This window comes from Portunus trituberculatus, chromosome 40, assembly GCF_017591435.1.
Source record: "Portunus trituberculatus isolate SZX2019 chromosome 40, ASM1759143v1, whole genome shotgun sequence".
In the NCBI taxonomy this organism is placed as follows: domain Eukaryota; kingdom Metazoa; phylum Arthropoda; class Malacostraca; order Decapoda; family Portunidae; genus Portunus; species Portunus trituberculatus.
In genome coordinates this window covers 15,706,946-15,726,694 of record NC_059294.1, presented here as the reverse complement: position 1 = coordinate 15,726,694, position 19,749 = coordinate 15,706,946, and the positions used below count along the sequence as shown (strand labels likewise).

The following is a 19,749-nucleotide window of genomic DNA, read 5'->3' as shown; positions in this document are numbered from 1 at the left end:
AAAAACCATGACCTCTTAAATAAGTCCTCTTATGTTGTTCACTAATCATTTGGTATTTACATGTATACATACGTATATTCAGTACTGGGCTTCTATATACTTATGTCACTTTTATTCTTACTGGTTTTTATAGAAAGCTGCATTCAAAACCATGAGGTGCAACACCAAACAAGTAAGAATTATTGCCACGACCTTCTGTCTTTTGCCATGTTTTTTTTCTTGTCTAGAGTGGATGAAGCGTACAGGTAATAAAGAACATGGTAGAGCAGTCATTGAATAAAATTTTCCATATTCCGTCACTCTCAAATTGAACAGACATTAAAAACAAAATTTTTACAATTGCTGTGTCGCCGGTTTATCAGCGATATCTCTGCTGTGCTTGCTTGCCGTGTAAACAAATAAGACAACAGATGCTGACCTCGCATAGATATGATTATCTCACCATCACTACCCTAAGCTATCTTAAGGATTCACGAGGACATGAAGTACCTTGAGTTGCCACTCATTCTCCCGCAGATACCTGCCGATGCAATTAAGGCTCACATCCCAACGGAACTTCGGTCGTGGCCGCGGCGAGTGAAGAGGCGGGAAGGGATACAGAAGGCGGTGAGTGTTCCCCTTGGAGTTTACCACATTTAAACGCTTATGTGGTAAACACGTATCCAAGATTATCATAAGTATTTAAGGGAAAAGTCATCGTCGAAAGCGCTAAAGTGGTCTGACCCAACCATAAATGTCTCGTAAATGCGCGCAAAGGGAGTAGAGACCCAGCAGGGACTGGCGGACGGGGAACACCTAGCCAACGGAATGTAAACACCACTACTTTATAGGAAAGAGGACACTTTAGATTGGTAATTACCGTGAATCTCTGTGTAAGAAACGTAAAGGCTGAGAGAACATTGGCACTGCTCATTGTCACTGCTTATGTAATAAGAGAGAGAGAGAGGGAGAGAGAGAGAGAGAGAGAGAGAGAGAGAGAGAGAGAGAGAGAGAGAGAGAGAGAGAGAGAGAGAGAGAGAGAGAGAGAGAGAGAGAGAGAGAGAGAGAGAAAGAGAGAGAGAGAGAGAGAGGACAGGAGATGTATATCTATATGGCTAGAATATCGTTGAAGAAAAGTTTAGGTATTGAGATAAATGTTTAGTATTTTCGTACAGATTAATAATACTGATCGCACCCGTATGTAAAGGAAGTTTTCGCAATTTTTAGGGACCCTTGACGCCTCCGTGTAACATGAAAATTACATGATGAGTGGAAAAAATGTTCCACCGGCTCGTACTATTTAACATTACTGAAGAATAGGAAAGAGATTAATATTTATCTGAGGGGAATGACATATTGTTAAGGTTCGACTGCATATAAAATTAAAAGAGTAGTGGTAAGGAAGATTGTGAGTGAAAAATTAACCTACCAAACTGAACATAATTATCATGATCATCATTGCTTTTTTTATCGTAACTCTAACGATTCAGGATAATTATTGAATACTAGACGCATTATTACCGGGCTAGAAACCATGTGTGTTAAGCAGCCTAAACACGGCGCCACAAGACACGAGGAAGACTGTAAACCGTCCCTGTATTGCCCTGATTGTCCAATGAAAGAACTAGTACACACACACACACACACACACACACACACACACACACACACACACACACACACACACACACACACACACACACACACACACACACACACACACACACACACACACACACACACACACACACACACACACACACCGCGTAGTGTATTGGTTAGCACACTCGGCTCACAACAAAGAGGGCCCGGGTTCGAGTCCCGGGAGCTGAGGGGGCAAATGGGAAAGCTTCTTAATGTGTAGCCTTTGTTCACCTAGCAGCAAGTAGATACGGGATGTAATTCGAGGTGTTTTGGCCTCGCTTTCCCGGTGTATGCGGTGTGTGATGTGGTCTCAGTTCTACCCGAAGATCGGCCAATATGAGCTCTGAGCACTTTCCGTAGGGGAAAGGCTGGTTGGGTGAATAACACACACACACACACACACACACACACACACACACACACACACACACACACACACACACACACACACACCACATAGGCACAAATCAGAACCCGGCACGCTATATACTCAATGTTTTGCTCATATTAAGAGAACAGGACAAAATACAAGAAAAACAAAAAAATAAATGGTTACGTGTGCGTGTGTGTGTTTCTGTGTGTGTGTAGGGGTGTGTGATAGTTTACTTGTAAATAAAAGAGAAAGATCTCTTTTACGAACTGGTGAAGAAATCATTAAATGAATTGTTTCAATACTATTAGGAATTATCTTTTTTTTTTAATTAGGAAACAACAAAAATGTTTGATGAATTGCATATTCCATGTTAATTACTTTTACTCAATTTGAACTCGTTGTTTATTTATTTATTTTATTAATTTATGTATTTATCTATTCATTCATTTGTATGTTTATAAATTTGTTCATTACTTTATTTATTTGTTCATTTATTTATCTATTTTGAGTAGACATTTACATTTGACATGTCGTTTTCGCAGTGTTGCTCCTGGCGTCGTCACTTGTAAGGTAAGACTCACCTGAAGTTCCCGTAGTGAGTGGAGTGGACATAATCGCATATCGAGTTGAGTCATGGGTCGGCCAACATCATAGGGACGAGTAGGGTTTCCTGCTCACCTACCCCCCGGGGCTGAATCACGGGCTTTGTGTGTGTGTGTGTGTGTGTGTGTGTGTGTGTGTGTGTGTGTGTGTGTGTGTGAGAGAGAGAGAGAGAGAGAGAGAGAGAGAGAGAGAGAGAGAGAGAGAGAGAGAGAGAGAGAGAGAGAGAGATATTACAATGGAGTGCACCTTAGGTAAACTTCCCACTATATACACTCGCCAGACCATCTTTTGTTTGCGTGTCGACATTGATGTGTTTTGGTACAAGAGTTTGACGTCTGCACAGCGCTATGGCAGACACTGTATTGGCGGTGTAACTATGTCGAAACTTGTCATTGTGCAAATACAACACAGCACTGGTCTCATTATATTGGGCTTACACCTCGAGTTTCTTCTGGAAAGGGAAGATAATCTGTAATATTGCTCATGATGCCTATCCGTTGTGTTAGTTTTATCATGACATTGTCCTGTTTCAGTCTTGTCTTCTCCTACGTAGTTTAGTAGTAGTAGTAGTAGTAGTAGTAGTAGTAGTAGTAGTAGTAGTAGTAGTAGTAGTAGTAGTAGTAGTAGTAGTAGTAGTAGTAGTAGTAGTAGTAGTAGTAGTAGTAGTAGTAGCAGTAGTAGTATAAGTACAAAGCAGAGCAATAGATACTCCTCTAATTAGTGTATGTTCTCATATATTTATCACTTGTTCCCTGAATTATTGTGTTGTAAATTCATCGAACAAAGTTAGACTTTATAATCTTTCCCTTGGGTTGAGAGGTAACCAGAATCTCTTTCAATCCGAAGTTATTTACGTAAAGATTTTGAATAACTATGTGCACATTCTAAGACATATTAGGTCATTATACGTACAAGAACCAAGTTAACGAAAAGAGGAGAACTGCACAATTTTTCCTCGTCATATGTGCAAATCGATTGTCTACACAGCACGTGTGGCATCACCTGTGCTGTAATGGACAGTCAATCGATACTTCATGTCGTATAACAAACTTTGTATGACGACTTCATTCTAGAAAGAGAATTTGTAATAAATCATCGGTATTCTGTTTGAGAAGCCTTGGTTCGTGGTGAAGGTAACATCCGGAATCATCAGATTGTAGTTTTACCTCATTCTTCGCAGTGCACATTTCAAGTTTACGTGTGGATTTTATGTTTGAATTATGTATAATCTTTATATCTAGAAAGAAATCTGCTTAACACGACTTGCTGAAAGTTCACTAAACTGTCTAATATTCGTGTCCTCGGAGGACCCGAAAATAAAGATATTATGATTCACGCTAGACTAAGGATCAGTGACAACTAAACAAATATCTCTTCTGTATTTCACAATCGACAGAGAGAGAGAGAGAGAGAGAGAGAGAGAGAGAGAGAGAGAGAGAGAGAGAGAGAGAGAGAGAGAGAGAGAGAGAGAGAGAGAGAGAGAGAGAGAGAGAGAGAGAGAGAGAGAGAGAGAGAGAGAGAGAGAGAGAGAGAGAGAGAGAGAGAGAGAGAGAGAGAGAGAGAGAGAGAGAGAGAGAGAGAGAGAGAGAGAGAGAGAGAGAGAGAGAGAGAGAGAGAGAGAGAGAGAGAGAGAGAGAGAGAGAGAGAGAGAGAGAGAGAGAGAGAGAGAGAGAGAGAGAGAGAGAGAGAGAGAGAGAGAGAGAGAGAGAGAGAGAGAGAGAGAGAGAGAGAGAGAGAGAGAGAGAGAGAGAGAGAGAATAAAAAGGAGGCTGCAGGAAAGATACGTACACACCATCACATCAGACTGAGACGTATAAAAACTCGCTTGGGTGCGATGTCTCGTCTCCCGGATCCAGACGACAGGATGTTATGCTGCTGCTGCTGCTGCTGCTGCTGTTGTTGTTGCTGCTGCTTGCGTTGACGAAGCTGCTGCTGTGTGGGAAATAAGACAGGTTCCGCGAGGCAGCATGGCGGGAGGCGAGGTGAGACGAGGCGAGGCGAGGCGAGGCGAAGCAAAGCAAGGCAAGGTGGAGCGGGGCGGGGCCGGATGGGGCAAGGCAAGAGGTGGACGTTCCAGGATTGTTTTGAAAGCGGTGTGTTTTGGTCCAGGCGGCCGAGGTAACGGGGAGGTGAACGAGGCTAAGAACGCTAAGTGCTCAGGGAGTGGCGGAACGAGGCGTGGGGCCATGATCTGATGGCGGCTGGGACAGGAAGTTACTGCTTTGTACCTGGCACATGGTTACCACTTGTTCCTCATTCCTACTTGCTGTGATGTACATCCTGGTGCTTTTGTGGATGTTAGCAGGTTTTACTTTGCCATGCGAACCGCTATCCATGCAAGATAAGTAATTGGCTGACTGAAATTAGACGCCACAAAAACAAGGTCACATGGTGCGGCCACGAATAAAGGAGCGGATTGAGTAGGCGAGGTCTATGATTGGTTAGGTTCGATCCCCGCTGCCATAAATCCCGCCTGCCACCAATACAGTGGTGCAGACCAAAATGGCACCGTTGGGTCAAAGGGACTGTGGCCACATATCCCCACAACTCACGCCGCTCTCCCTGCCACCCCCTTAGTACTTAGAGTGGCACACTGTCAGGGTGTGTTATGCTCACCTCTTTGGGAATTGAAAGTAAGAAGTTAACAATACATAAAGTAGAGTTACGATTGTGACGATGATAATGATGAAATTAACTATAAGAATATCAATAAAAAGAATAATAATATTTTCTGCATCCTCTCCTTGTTTTACTGCTGCTGGTGCTGGTGGTGGTGCTGCTGTTGGTGTTGGTGCTACTGCTGCTGCTGCTACTGCTACTGCTGCTGCTGCTGCTGCTGCTGCTGCTGCTGCTGCTACTACTACTACTACTACTACTACTACTTTTTTTTTTTTTTTTTTTTACATTACAAGGGCACTGGCCAAGGGCAAACAAAGTGTTGGAAAAAAAAAAAACCCGCTGGTTGCCAGGCCCTGTTAAGAGGAAAGTAGAAAGAGAAAAAACAAAAAAATCTAAAAGGAGGGTCCAGTTAACGTAAGAGGTGTCTTGACACTCCTCTTTGAAAGAGTTTAAGTCATAGGCAGGTGGAAATACAGACACAGGTAGAGAGTTCCAGAGTTTACCAGTGTAGGGAATGAAGGAGTGAAGATACTGGTTAACTCTTGCATTAGGAAGATGGACAGAATAGGGATGAGAAGAAGTAGAGAGTCTTGTGCAGCGAGGCCGCAGGAGGGGGAAGGCATGCAGTTAGCAAGTTCAGAAGAGCAGACAGCATGAAAACAGCGGTAGAAGACAGATAAAGATGCAACATTGCGGCGGTGACTTAAAGAATCAAGACAGTCAGTTAGAGGAGAAGAGTTGATAAGACGAAAAGCTTTAGATTCCACCTTGTTTAGTAAAGCTGTGTGTGGATCCCCCCCAGACATGAGAGCCATACTCCATACACGGGCGGATAAGGCCCTTGTACAGAGCAAGCAGCTGGGAGGGAGAGAAAAATGGACGAAGACGCCATAGGACACCTAACTTCTTGGAAGCTGATTTAGCAAGAGTAGAGATGTGAAATTTCCAGTTTAGATTTTTAGTGAAGGATAGACCGAGTGTGTTGCTGCTGCTGCTGCTGCTGCTTTGTTGTTGCTGGTTGTTGCTGGTGTCACTAGTTTCACAGGTCTATTCCTTTTCTTGCTCTCCGACTATTCCAAAACGTCGCATAACAAACATAAATATTTGACTTGGATTTTGGTTCAGAAAATGCTTATAAAGAAAGTAGGAAATACCAGTTTCCTTGGCTCATCCCGAGGTTGTGGTTTAGTATTCGCCGCCCACACCTCGCAGCCCGGACCCGTGCTTCTGACATCACGATCTGGCGAGCTGCTTCTTGGTGAATGCTCATCATTACCTTACGTGGCGGGTGCTCTCTCTCTCTCTCTCTCTCTCTCTCTCTCTCTCTCTCTCTCTCTCTCTCTCTCTCTCTCTCTCTCTCTCTCTCTCTCTCTCTCTCTCTCTCTTTCCCCTTGTAACGGCTGCAGGAGGGCATATCCAGGAGTGATCATTATCAGCAAGGAAGTGCTGTCAGGAGGGAGCAGGTGTGGCCAGGCGTGTTGTGCATGTACTACGGCTGTCATGATGGTGTGCGCTTTTGCAGCCTGTTGAGATATGATGCGCTGTTTCTATCTACATATAAAATTTATTTTAATCCCTTACCCTGCCCGTTTATTCCAAGCCACACCATGATCAAGTATCTATCTGCTCTGCCTTCTTGTATCATCTGGGCTTCCATTCCGACATTATTCACTGCTATAGACGTAGATCGGTGTCCTTGGGGGGAGCCTTCATTCGTGTCCTCAGTACGCGAGAGGGAGACCAAGGATTCGTTAAGATATATTACTTTACATATCTATATACACTCAAGTAAAGTTCGTTGTTTTTTCATGATGTTAATTCATTATATATTTTCCATTCCTCTTGTTGATGGCTGTCTCGGCTGATGGGCTAAAGACGCACCAGCACCTGTCTCGGTGAGTTTTGAAGCCTTGGTTAGCGGCAGTGGCTTGTAGGCAAATTTTTGGCAATGGACTCGCAACTAAATCATACTTGATCCAGGGCCTTGGGCTGTACTAGTTATAAAGGATGTCGCAACCTTTTGTCTCCTTTAACTCCATCTGAACAAGCGTTTCTCCTTGTTTTCGTAAACTTCTTTTCTAAGATGCGGGAGAGTAATATATCGTAAATATTCGCTTTTTTATATCGTAATCAAGGATAACAGCTTTTATGATTCCATTGATGGACAAAGGACTTTCATCGCCCTCTTCACTTTTCTCTATCGGCTGCCTGCCTTTTCCATGCCATCTCAGTACTACTGTGTAGATCAATGATTTGGAAATTTTGCTATTACGAAATTAATCAGTTTGAAATTATATAACCACTTATGCAACCTCTTTCTGCTTTGTTGATGAAGCGCTTGTCCTGGATGTTTTTGTAATTGATAAATACGTTAACTCTTTCTCTTCAGGAACACTATCTGGGATGGCTATACCTCAGTTGCATCTTGATAGAGATCGACGAGGGGATGGATGGACCAGTTATTCTTATTCCTTGAGTACGATAGTTACCAAGATGATGCTCATTACTAGCCAATGCTGATCTTTATCGTTCCAGTAGAGGCAGAGAGCATCAAATGTGGGGTTACACTGTGTTAAACGAGGGTCTCTCTCCATGTCCCCCACGGCATAGGGTCAATGCCATCTACCCATGTGTTTGTGTTCTCAATCCACAATCATCCTTTCCCCAACAACGCCTCTGCTGCTTACCATGACTGGTTGACTTGATAGTTGGGTGAGTCATCAAAGGCTCAGCATTTAGACGAGCCTGGAGCCGTACCCGTTTAAGGTTTGAGAACAGAATAATGCATGTTCTGGTGTACATCTGAATTTACTAAATCAGCAATCTGTTTTGTTTTGGGTTACTTGTTCTTTATGAAATGGCTCATGGCAAGCATTTTCGCGCTGTGTGTGTGTGTGTGTGTGTGTGTGTGTGTGTGTGTAATTTTTTTCTTTATCTCTAGAACTGCGCGAAACTCTGTAAATAAAATCGGGTAAAAAGAAAAAAAATATATTGCCAGCGAGGTATCCATTGGGCATGAGCTGCCAGCCCGGCGTGGGAGGGCGAGGCAGCCGGCCAAGCAGCTCCCTGTCTTGGCTTGCGTGACTTGTCTTGCTTCCCTGCTGGCGGAAGTGAGCCTCTCATTTCGCTGTTCTACAAAACAGATAATAACTTGCCAGGGGGCAGCGAGGCCCATCCCCTACTGCCCTGCCCTACTTGGCCTGCCAGGCTTTCTGTATCCTGCCTTTCTGTACACCCTCTGCTGGTCTTTGTGTTATGGTGGTGGTGGTGGTGTGTGTGTGTGTATGTGTGTGTGTGTGTGTGTGTGTGTGTGTGTGTGTGTGTGTGTGTGTGTGTGTGTGTGTGTGTGTGTGTGTATCATCGGTATTGTTGTTGTTGTTGTTGTTATTGTTGTTGTTGTTGTTACTTTTTATTCTCATAATTTTATTATTATCATTATTATTATTATTATTATTATTATTATTATTATTATTATTATCATTATTATTATTATTATCATTATTATTATTATTATTATCATTATTATCATTATTATTATCATCATCATCATCATCATCATCATCATCATCATCATCATCATTATTATTATTATTATTATTATTATTATTATTATCATTATTATTATTATTAATCTATGAAGCATATGCAATAAGAGCTGACTGAAAGGAAAATATAATTGTAAATAATTTCAAAAGAATTACGTCGAAATTTTACGATTTTTTTTTTTTTTTTTTTTACAATGGTTTGCTTGAAATTTCAAAGGTAACTATAGCATTGTGTATTTGAATGTTAAAACCTTGTGAAAAGTGAAAGGTACATGCTGGTCTTCTTTCTTCATGAATGGCTGCGCGTGGCCTCGGCCCCGTTCATTCTCGCTTTTTGGAATTACCCGGTGTTATGAAAGTGGATTGTGTCACAACAAAGTTCACAATGAGAGTCCTCACAGGAAAAAAAGAAGATAAGTGACATTTGTGGATTTGAACAAAATGTAAGACTGATATGAATGATACGCTACATGGTCTGCAAATTTATGGGGTATGGGGGAAATTATATAGGTACGTAGTAGAAACTATAACGATCTTGTTTTAGGAAAATACACGCTAGTATATTAAGGAACGCAGCGGGAAAAAAATGTTTACTAGAGAGAGTTTGGACATGAGAGGCGTACGAGATACTGCCGTGGCTGTTTAACATTTTCCTGAGTATAGTGCTAGGTGGGTGAAGGTATGGTTACAGAGAGCAGTGGGCGGCGAGAATGCATGGTAGTGATACAGACAAAGAAGAAACAAAAAAAAAAAAAAAAAAACGATCGATCAGTTTTTCTAAGCTGACATAAAAGAAGTGGAAGACACATCGCAATTGTAGTGATTCATATACGTGGAGAGACTAAAGGGATGGATAGTGGCATTCAAGATTGTGTGTGTGTGTGTGTGTGTGTGTGTGTGTGTGTGTGTGTGTGTGTGTGTGTGTGTGTGTGTGTGTGTGTGTGTGTGTGTGTGTGTGTGTGTGTGTGTGTGTGTGTGTGTGTGTGTGCTGTGTGCGCGTGCGTGCGTGCGTGTGTGTGTTTCACTGTTTGATCTGCTGCAGTCTCTGACGAGACAGCCAGACGTTACCCTACGGAACGAGCTCAGAGCTCATTATTTCCGATCTTCGGATAGGCCTGAGACCAGGCACACACCACACACCGGGACAACAAGGTCACAACTCCTCGATTTACATCCCGTACCTACTCACTGCTAAGTGAACAGGGGCTACACGTGAAAGGAGACACACCCAAATATCTCCACCCGGCCGGGGAATCGAATCCCGGTCCTCTGGCTTGTGAAGCCAGCGCTCTAACCACTGAGCTACCGGGCGTGTGTATCTTGCGCGCGCGCGCGTGTGTGTGTGTGTGTGTGTGTGTGTGTGTGTGTGTGTGTGTGTGTGTGTGTGTGTGTGTGTATCATCGGTATTGAATTTCCCAATATGTAATATGATAGAACATCTTTTCTCTTACTGGCTCAACCAAAGTAGAAAACAGGTCTTGTGAGGCTGTGTGTCTGTGTGTAATTCACATCGGTTGCCTGCTGGTCACCCAGCCAGTCTTCCCCATTACGGAGCGAGCTTAGAGCTCATAGACCGATCTTCGGGTAGGACTGAGACCACATCAACACACAACACACACCAGGAAAGCGAGGCCACAACCCCTCGAGTTACATCCCGTACTTATTTACTGCTAGGTTAACAGGGGCTACACATTAAGAGGATTGCCCATTTGCCTCGCCGCTTACCGGGACTCGAACCCGGCCCTCTCGATTGTGAGCCGAGCGTGCTAACCACTACACTACGCTGTGTGTGTGTGTGTGTGTGTGTGTGTGTGTGTGTGTGTGTATAATTCACCACGGTCGTCTTCTGGTCACCCAGTCAGTCTTCCCCAGACTCAGAGCTCATAGACCGATCTTCGGTTAGGACTGAGACCACAACACACACTCCACACACCGGGAAAACTAGGCCACAACCCCTAGACTTACATCCCGTACCTATTTACTGCTAGGTGAAAAGGGGCTACATATTAAGAAGCTCGCACATTTGCCTCACCGTCCCCGGGACTCGAAACCGGGTCTACTCGATTGTGAGTCGAGCGTACTAACCACTACACTACGCGGTGTGTGTGTGTGTGTGTGTGTGTGTGTGTGTGTGTGTGTGTGTGTGTGTGTGTGTGTGTGTAATTCACCACGGTTGTCTGCTGGTCACCCAGCCAGTCTTCCCCATTACGGAGCGAGCTCAGAGCTCATAGACCGATCTTCGGGTAGGAATGAGACCACAACACTACACACTCCACACACCGGGAAAGCGAGGCCACAATCCCTCGAGTTACATCCCGTACCTATTTACTGCTAGGTGAATAGGGGCTACACATTAAGAGGCTTGCCCAGTTGCCTCGCCGGGCCGGAACTCAAACCCGGCCCTCTTGATTGTGAGTTGTGAGTCGAGCGTGCTAACCACTACACTACGCGGTGTGTGTGTGTGTGTGTGTGTGTGTGTGTGTGTGTGTGTGTGTGTGTGCGCGCGCTCTTGTGCGCGCTCGTAAATATTCTCTCCTATCTTGTCCTGTCCTGTGTAGCAACAGAGTAGCTATAGGAAAGAAAGTAACCTCACAGTAATAGTCATAAGTATAATTAAAAAAACTCGTCTTGTTACACGCTTGAGAACATGTACAAAGTTTTATTCTATTAGTTTATAGTTATGTTGCTTATTGTTTCTCTGAAATGTCCAGGAACAGTTAAGGTACGGGAAGAATATGGAGAAATACAAAGGAAGGACAAAGAACAGCAAACCCGTTGGCAGTTCCAAGCTTTTGTTCTTTGCTTTTTGTGTTGAGGTGCAGACGTTTTCTTGCTTCATGAAACAGTTTTCCTACTTATATTTCTTACTAAAGTGACATCTGTTTTCCTCTTTTCATGGCAGCTGGTATTGGCTAGAACTGCTTCTGACAGGTACTAGTATGAAAAATGTAGGAACAAGGAGGGAGCAGGTGGTGGCCATGGAGTGAGGGTGAGAAAGGGTGTGTGGCTTGATTTACATGTCATAACTTCCGTCTTATGATATTTTTTGATTAAAATCACTCTAATTAACATGCTATTCCAGCCAGAATAAAGGAAGGAATGCTGCTTCATGAAGTATGGAGCCTTCTATGCTTTATATAAACAGAAGGAAGAGATGTAGGACAGCAAAGGTGAAACGAGAGAGAGAGAGAGAGAGAGAGAGAGAGAGAGAGAGAGAGAGATGATAGATTTGCCTGAACTGTCTTAGATTGTCCGAATTAGGTCCATTGTCTTTTTGGTATGTCTCGAGCATTTTACTAATGTAACTTAGGATATGTTCTATTCCTTATGGTTCAGACCGTACGCTCCTCTCACTGGGTTCGTTTATTCAGTTTAATAAAGCCTGTAAGAAGATAAAAGATCCCCAAGTCTTGTTAACTCATCTGTCAGCAGCCCGTCTTTTCTAAACCACCTCAGCGAATTTTCTTGTCTCATTTGTCCATCTAACGCGTTATCTGAGAGCAAACTTTAGTGTTTTGCCTAGAGAATCAAATGTTATTTTAGTTTCACTTTTTTGACCGTCTGTCCATCTGTCCATATGTGTGTCTGTCTGTCCGTCTCCGTCTCTCTCTATCTGTCTCTTTGTCTGTTTGTTTGTGTTATGTATCCTAATTGGTGTGTTCTTTATCAACGCCACTTAGTCTTAAATGTTACACTCTCTATCAGTGCAGGACTTAAGTGTAGTAGGTCATGTTAGTTACAAGTCCTCCAAACCCTTGAAGGTTCTCACGTCTCTAGTGCGGGAATCCTTGGGAGTCATCAGCCAGAACATAGCAATTTGGTGTCATAATTTTTTTTTCCATCTGTTGTTATTGTTGCTGTTCTTCTTATTTTGTCTTTATTTCTTGGTCAGCGGATACTCATCCTGCCCAGCCACCGACCAAATTACCTTCCACCACCCCAACACACACACGCGCACAGTTAGTCTGTTGAAATAGATAGATATATAGACAACGATTTAATGGCCACATCACACACACACACACACACACACACACACACACACACACACACACACACACACACACACACACACACACACACACACACACACACACACACACACACACACACACACACACACACACACACACACACACACACACACACACACACACACACACACACACACACACACACACACACACACACACACACACACACACACACACACACACACACACACACACACACACACACACACACACACACACACACACACACACACACACACACACACACACACACACACACACACACACACACACACACACACACACACACACACACACAGACGAGTTGGTGTTATTATCTATCTGAAAGGAAGTATAGCTGGCACCCACACCAAGCAAGGGGAACTCGTGCTGTGCGTGGGAAGACTGTAATGAGAGCTAAAAGAGAGACACACAAGCAAAGGAAGCATTTATCACCTTGGGAAAAAAAGAGGGAAAAATATCCGGTGGTGATTACAAGAACAAATGCGCCGTCTGGAGAATTGTCTTTTTATCTTTATGTGTTTTTTTTGTGTGTTTGCAGTGTTCGTATGTACAGAGAAAGGCGCAACTACTGGTTTGCCTCGTTCCCCCTAATTTTAGTTTCAGTATTTCTGCTCCTCACTTTCTTCATTTATATTCTTTCTTGCTTCTCTTGCATTATTTCTCTCCCACTATTGATATCTTGAATTGTATGTCTAAAGGTGAAGCTGGAGACACGCTACAACACTGCATGGCCTCGCTTCTCATATCTTTTTCAGTCTGTTCATTTTGTTGGGGATATATATCATTGTGACATCATGCTTTCCACAGTACTCTCTAAGTTTCTTCAGGTACCTCTAGAGACCAACACGAGGCTAAAATGACCACCTGGGTTACCTCTGCACCCACAGCTTTTCCTGGGTTTCGTTATGCTCTATACACTGCACCGCGAATCATGTGTCTAATAAAAGTTAAAACACGATTCTGCATTCTTCTTCACTTTCTAAAAATTGCATAGCTTTTTTCTTGGCAAGAGTGAATTTAATGTCGGTTTTCTAATTTGAGATTGTTTCTCTTATTTTTCTGTTTATTTTACACATATGTGCTATTGATATACTGTTATTTACTGCATTCATCCTTTGTGTTTTTTATACTATGATTTTTTATTTTTATTCCGGATGATGTTATCATCCCGAGACTGTTGCTCACACACACACACACACACACACACACACACACACACACACACACACACACACACACACACACACACACACACACACACAGAGTTACAATCACATGTATTTTGAACTCTACTTTTGCCTCTCGGGAGAGAGAGAGAAACAAAAAAAAACCTGACAAACTCTCATTGTGCTGAAATCGCGTTTCTTTTTTTTTGTTATGCAGTAAAAGTGAGACTTGACATTTTTATTAATTTTATTATCACTACTACTACTACTACTACTACTACTACTACTACTACTACTACTACTACTACTACTATTACTACTACTACTACTACTACTACTACTACTGTTATTATTATCATCATTATTGAATTTTGCGTCATTACGTGTATCACTTTGAGGTGTTTCCATAATCTCATTTCTAAGTGAGTTTTCAGTTTTTCTACAGTTTTATTACTTTTATCTATGGAATTAAATATTTGTTTTATACACACACACTCTCTCTCTCTCTCTCTCTCTCTCTCTCTCTCTCTCTCTCTCTCTCTCTCTCTCTCTCTCTCTCTCTCTCTCTCTCTCTCTCTCTCTCTCTCTCTCTCTCTCTCTCTCTCTCTCTCTCTCTCTCTCTCTCTCTCTCTCTCTCTCTCTCTCTCTCTCTCTCAAGGTCAAGGTCGGAGATAGACAAGAGGAAGAATCATTCATTGAAATTTTCAGCCTCCAAAAATACCTGGTGGCAAGCCCCGCCATCTGGTTCAGGCGGCGGCGGCGGCAGTGGTGGTCGTGACGATTGCAGTGAAAGTGATGCGTCGCCCACCACTGGTTCCTTTGCCTAACCCCTCCGCATTTCTTAATTCTACAACTGCATCCCTTACATTTCTTCTCATATCCCTTTCTCTTATCAATATTTATGTTTTCTATCATATCCCTTCCTCTCCTGTCCTCTCCTCTCCTCTCTTCTCTTCTCTTCTCTTCTCTTCTCTTCTCTACTTTTCTCCTCCCCATCTATTTGTCTTTTTTTCACTACTCCCATGTTCTCTTTTCTCTTCTCTCCATTCTACTGCTTTCCGTTCCTTTCTTATCTTCTTATCTTTTCTTCTCTTATTTTTAACTATCTTCAATTATTTTCCTTTATTTCATTCTCCTCCGAACTGTTCCCTCTTCACCACTCAGCTGGCTCGTCTCCCTCCTCTGTGTCCAACCACTCATATCCCTTCCTATCTTGTCATGCATTGCTAACCCATTCGCCTTCCTTGCCTTCCTTGCTTCTCTCGTCATCCCTCTTCCCTGGAATATAAGTTACTGCCCGTCTCTTTGTGTGGAGGTTCAGCGTCTGCATAGATTGTAGTATTAATGATTTTTTTCTGGCATGGTATATGGTTACTTATGACTTCATTGTTGTGATGTATCCATTCAGTGATATTTAGCACTTTTCATTCTCCTGATATTATTCTGTCTCTATATCCAGTAATTCCTATTGCGTCACCTGTCTCTTTGCTTCTCCTTTCCTCACCTCTCGACTTCCTTCCTGTCCTCTGCCTTTCTTTCATCCTCGCGCCATCCCCTCCTTTCCTGTCTCTCTCGCACACCATCCATTCCTTAACCTGCCCTTCCCTGACTTCCTTTCTTGTTCCTCTGTTGTTCCCGCTGTATCTGCTCCCCTTTGTCTGAGAGAGAGAGAGAGAGAGAGAGAGAGAGAGAGAGAGAGAGAGAGAGAGAGAGAGAGAGAGAGAGAGAGAGAGAGAGAGAGAGAGAGAGAGAGAGAGAGAGAGAGAGAGAGAGAGAGAGAGAGAAGAAGAACAGGTACGGTACAAGTGGTGAGGAGCTTAGCATGTTGTAAAAAGAATGTGAAAAATTCATAGTACTCTTTATACACAAAGGCAAGGATTTAGTCATAACCCGCACGTTTTCCAGCATTATATTTGACCATCTGGTGGCACGAGACTATATGCTCTCTCTCTCTCTCTCTCTCTCTCTCTCTCTCTCTCTCTGATGTATATATTTATGATTCTTATTTTACTCTATTCTTTTCCTATGGCTTCAGAAAACACTCACTGACAGACACTCTTGGGTACCTGAAGAGTCTCGTTGCACCAGAATATAGACAGATATAAATATCAGATGAATGGCCATCTTTATAAGAGTCCCTCCCCCCAACACACGTATCCAACCTTTTGTCTGCCAAGTGAGGTGAGGAATACTGGGGGAGGGAGATGTGGGGAGATGGTTCGGTGTGGCGTGAGTGATGTTCGTGTGTGTGTGTGTGTGTGTAATTCACTGTTTGTTTGATCTGCTGCAGTCTCTGACGAGACAGCCAGACGTTACCCTACGGAACGAGCTCAGAGCTCATTATTTCCGATCTTCGGATAGGTCTGAGACCAGGCACACACCACACACCGGGACAACAAGGTCACAACTCCTCGATTTACATCCCGTACCTACTCACTGCTAGGTGAACAAGGGCTACACGTGAAAGGAGACACACCCAAATATCTCCACCCGGCCGGGGAATCGAACCCCGGTCATCTGGCTTGTGAAGCCAGCGCTCTAACCACTGAGCTACCGGGCCGTGTGTGTGTGTGTGTGTGTGTGTGTGTGTGTGTGTGTGTGTGTGTGTGTGTGTGTGTGTGTGTGTGTGTGTGTGTGTGTGTGTGTATTCGGTTCATATGAGCTCCATGAATTTTGATACTTATTTTTTGTTTTATGATCTTTATCTGTCTGCCTTTGTCTTTGTATGTATGTATCTAATGTCTATCTATCTATTCATTTATCTTTGTTTATATATCTGTGTGTGTTTGTCTATCTGTGTCTGTTTGTCTTTTTATCTATCTATTCATTCTATGTCATAAACTTAAATGATAATCTTATCTGTATGTGTCTCTAACCCGAAACAAATAAATGAATTAGTACGAGTGAAGTAGAGTGGAGGGAAATACAAGGTTCGAGTATGAGGGATGGGTTGTAGCTAGAGTGCTGGACTGTTGCTGTTAGTGGTGGTGGTGATGAGCGCTTACTCTAGTCTGTCCAGCAGCATCGTCTGGGGGTTCAGGATAGGTAGAAGTAATATGGCATGCGCAATAGGCACGCGTGGCTTCAGTGCTCATCTGTCTCTTTGACCCCTGAACCTGTCGGGAACGACAACCCAGCATACAAAGTCTTAGTAAGAAACCTATTTCTATAGTGTACCTCCCCCAGGTCTCCACAGGAACCACTTATAAAAAGAAACTGAAGAAAAAATTAACAGCTCGTGAACTTTCTACCGACGCTCCAGCAGAATCAGAATATGGCTGTAATTTAAAAAAAATTAATAAAACGTTGAATTACAATGACAATAAGAAAATAGTTGTTAAAAGGAGAGATTTTTTTCCACAAACAAATTAATATGGATTACAATAATGTCATCATAAATGAGGGTCTATGGGTTTATATTTGAATGGTCTTACTCTTAAATTGCGAGACATCATCCCTTATCCTTTATATTTTGTATTCTTTCATTTCTTTTATGTTACCCTAAAATTCTTCCTCTTTCTTATTCGATTATCCAGTTAACTGTATGGTCCTAGACTGGGAGTTGAGGGGAAGGGGGCAGCGTGCCGAGACTGTGGGAATGAAAGTGAGAAAGATAGGAGGAGGAGGAGGAGGAGGAGGAGGAGGAGGAGGAATACAAAGAGATACAACGGAAGAAACAGACAGCAACAGCCCTATTGGGCCTAACGAGGCTGTCTGTGTGCTTGTGCTACCAGTACAGACTCTAAGAGTCAGAGGCTTAAGGACACCAGGGTTCAAGGAAGAAAAAACAAAAAGGCACAGGGAGAGAGCAAGTCAAAGATGTGATAGGAAAGACTGAAAGAGAAGTGATACTATCTAGTTCAGTAACTAAAAAAAAAAAAAAAAAAGTTTTCATTATACTGCTACGGACAACCTGTGCTGGGAGAGAGTTCCAGACATTTACAATTTTATTGAAGAAATAATGTTTAGCCTCATCTGATCTGAAACACTTACCTATAATCTTGTAACCATTATTTCTAATGGTGTTGGAAGTGTTAATGATGAGATAGTTGTTTACATTTACGTTATCAAAACCCCAGAACATTTTAAACAGTTCAATTAAATCTACTCGCATTTGTGCATCTCTAAACTCAACAGGTTGAGTTCCTTCAAGCGCTCCTCATAAGGCTTGTTACGCAGTCATGGGATCAACTTGGTGACTCTTCTTTTGATTCTCTCCAGGTTGTCTATATCTTTCCTGTAATGGGGTGACCAGAACTGGACACAGTACTCAAGTTAAGGTCGGACGAGCGCATTAAACAATGTGAGAATGACGCCTTCTGATTTGAATGAAAAAAAAACCCAACCAATTTTTTCGCTATTTTAACTACTTCCGAGCAGTGTTTACTTGACTTTACATGTGAGATAATTATAACGCCTAAGTCTTTTTCCTCATTAACCTTGAGAAGCTCGGAACCGTTCATTGAGTAATCAGTATGATCATTATTACTACCAATGTGCAACACTTTACATTTATCTACATTGAAACTCATCTGCCACTTGTCTGACCAAGTGGCTAAGCGGTCGAGATCTGATTGTAGTTGTCTTTTATCCTCTGTTGTGACTACTTTATTATTTTAGTATCATCAGCAAACTTAGACGCTTTACAGGTGAGGCCCTCGTCGATATCATTAACGTAAATAAGGAAAAGAACAGGGCCGAGCACAGATCCCTGTGATACACCGCTTAAAAGTTCTCGCCATTTTGAAAATTTACCATTTACCAACGCGCGTTTTTTCTCTCAGAAAGCCAGTCTTCAAGCCATATGAGAATTTTTCTTTCTATACCATGTGACTTCAATTTACCTAGTAGAAGGAGGAGGAGGTGGAGGAGAAGAAGGAGGAGGAGGAGGAGGAGGAGGAGGAGGAGGAGGAGGAGGAGGAGGAGGCCTGGCAGCATCACCCAAACATTTACTGTGTTCCTAAAGCATCACGTTCCTGTGTAGAGAGTGCTAAGCCTCACAGGAAGGATGACGTGGGTGGGGAGCCGCGCCTGGTCGTCATGTGCACCGAAAGGAAGAAGGTGAGGCGTCAAGCTCCTGTCGTGTCCCTCTCAAGTAGTTGCTGCGCCATTATGACCCCGTTGTTGTGGCGCCATTAGAGTCATTAATCATTGAACCCCCTTCATGTTACTGATCCTATGTTTTTGTTGAGGGCGAGAGGGCGGATGAGTATTTTAGTAAGATTATTTAAAGTTCTGACAAATAGACGAGAGAGAACCGTTAGTTGTTGGTCACGACTAAAAAAGGAAGGCGTTGAGGATGCAAAAATGAATTGTTAATGGTGCTTTTCAGTTCAAGGTGGAGTCAATAGACATCCTACGCCAACTCCAGAGAGAGAGAGAGAGAGAGAGAGAGAGAGAGAGATGTGGGGGTACAGTATGATATACGCAAGGGATGCATGTCTATCTGCCTGCCTTTTCAAGATCCTATCAAGTGTAACTAGATTTAGGCGAAACTTTGCATGTGTGTTAGGGTCACCCAAGCGAGTGTCGTGCAGAATTGAATTGCTCAGCCTTACCCGTTCTTGCGCTCATTGAATCAGCTACCAGAGAGAAAAAGTGTCATATATCATGGGTTCTTGTCAGCTTCTCTGCAGCAGCAGCAGCAGCGGTACAGATCTCAATTGGCGTCTAGATATAGTTACAGTCCAGTACATTTTCAAATCCTAGGTCTTTCTTAACGGCTTTCTTCACTTACAATTTTCTATCATGTTTCTAAACCACTGATTACACAGCTATCGTTG

General features: G+C 42.9%; 1 protein-coding gene across 1 annotated transcript in view; it reads left to right on the top strand.

The window, feature by feature from the left end:
- Positions 1 to 480: 480 nt before the first annotated feature.
- The window catches only part of LOC123515850, an 81,171-nt gene continuing 61,902 nt past the window's right edge, over positions 481 to 19,749 (top strand). The window contains exons 1-3 of the mRNA XM_045274737.1: positions 481 to 606; positions 18,104 to 18,161; positions 18,951 to 19,061. Coding sequence (XP_045130672.1) covers positions 481 to 606; positions 18,104 to 18,161; positions 18,951 to 19,061 — 295 coding nt within the window. The remainder of the gene's footprint in view (positions 607 to 18,103; positions 18,162 to 18,950; positions 19,062 to 19,749) is intronic.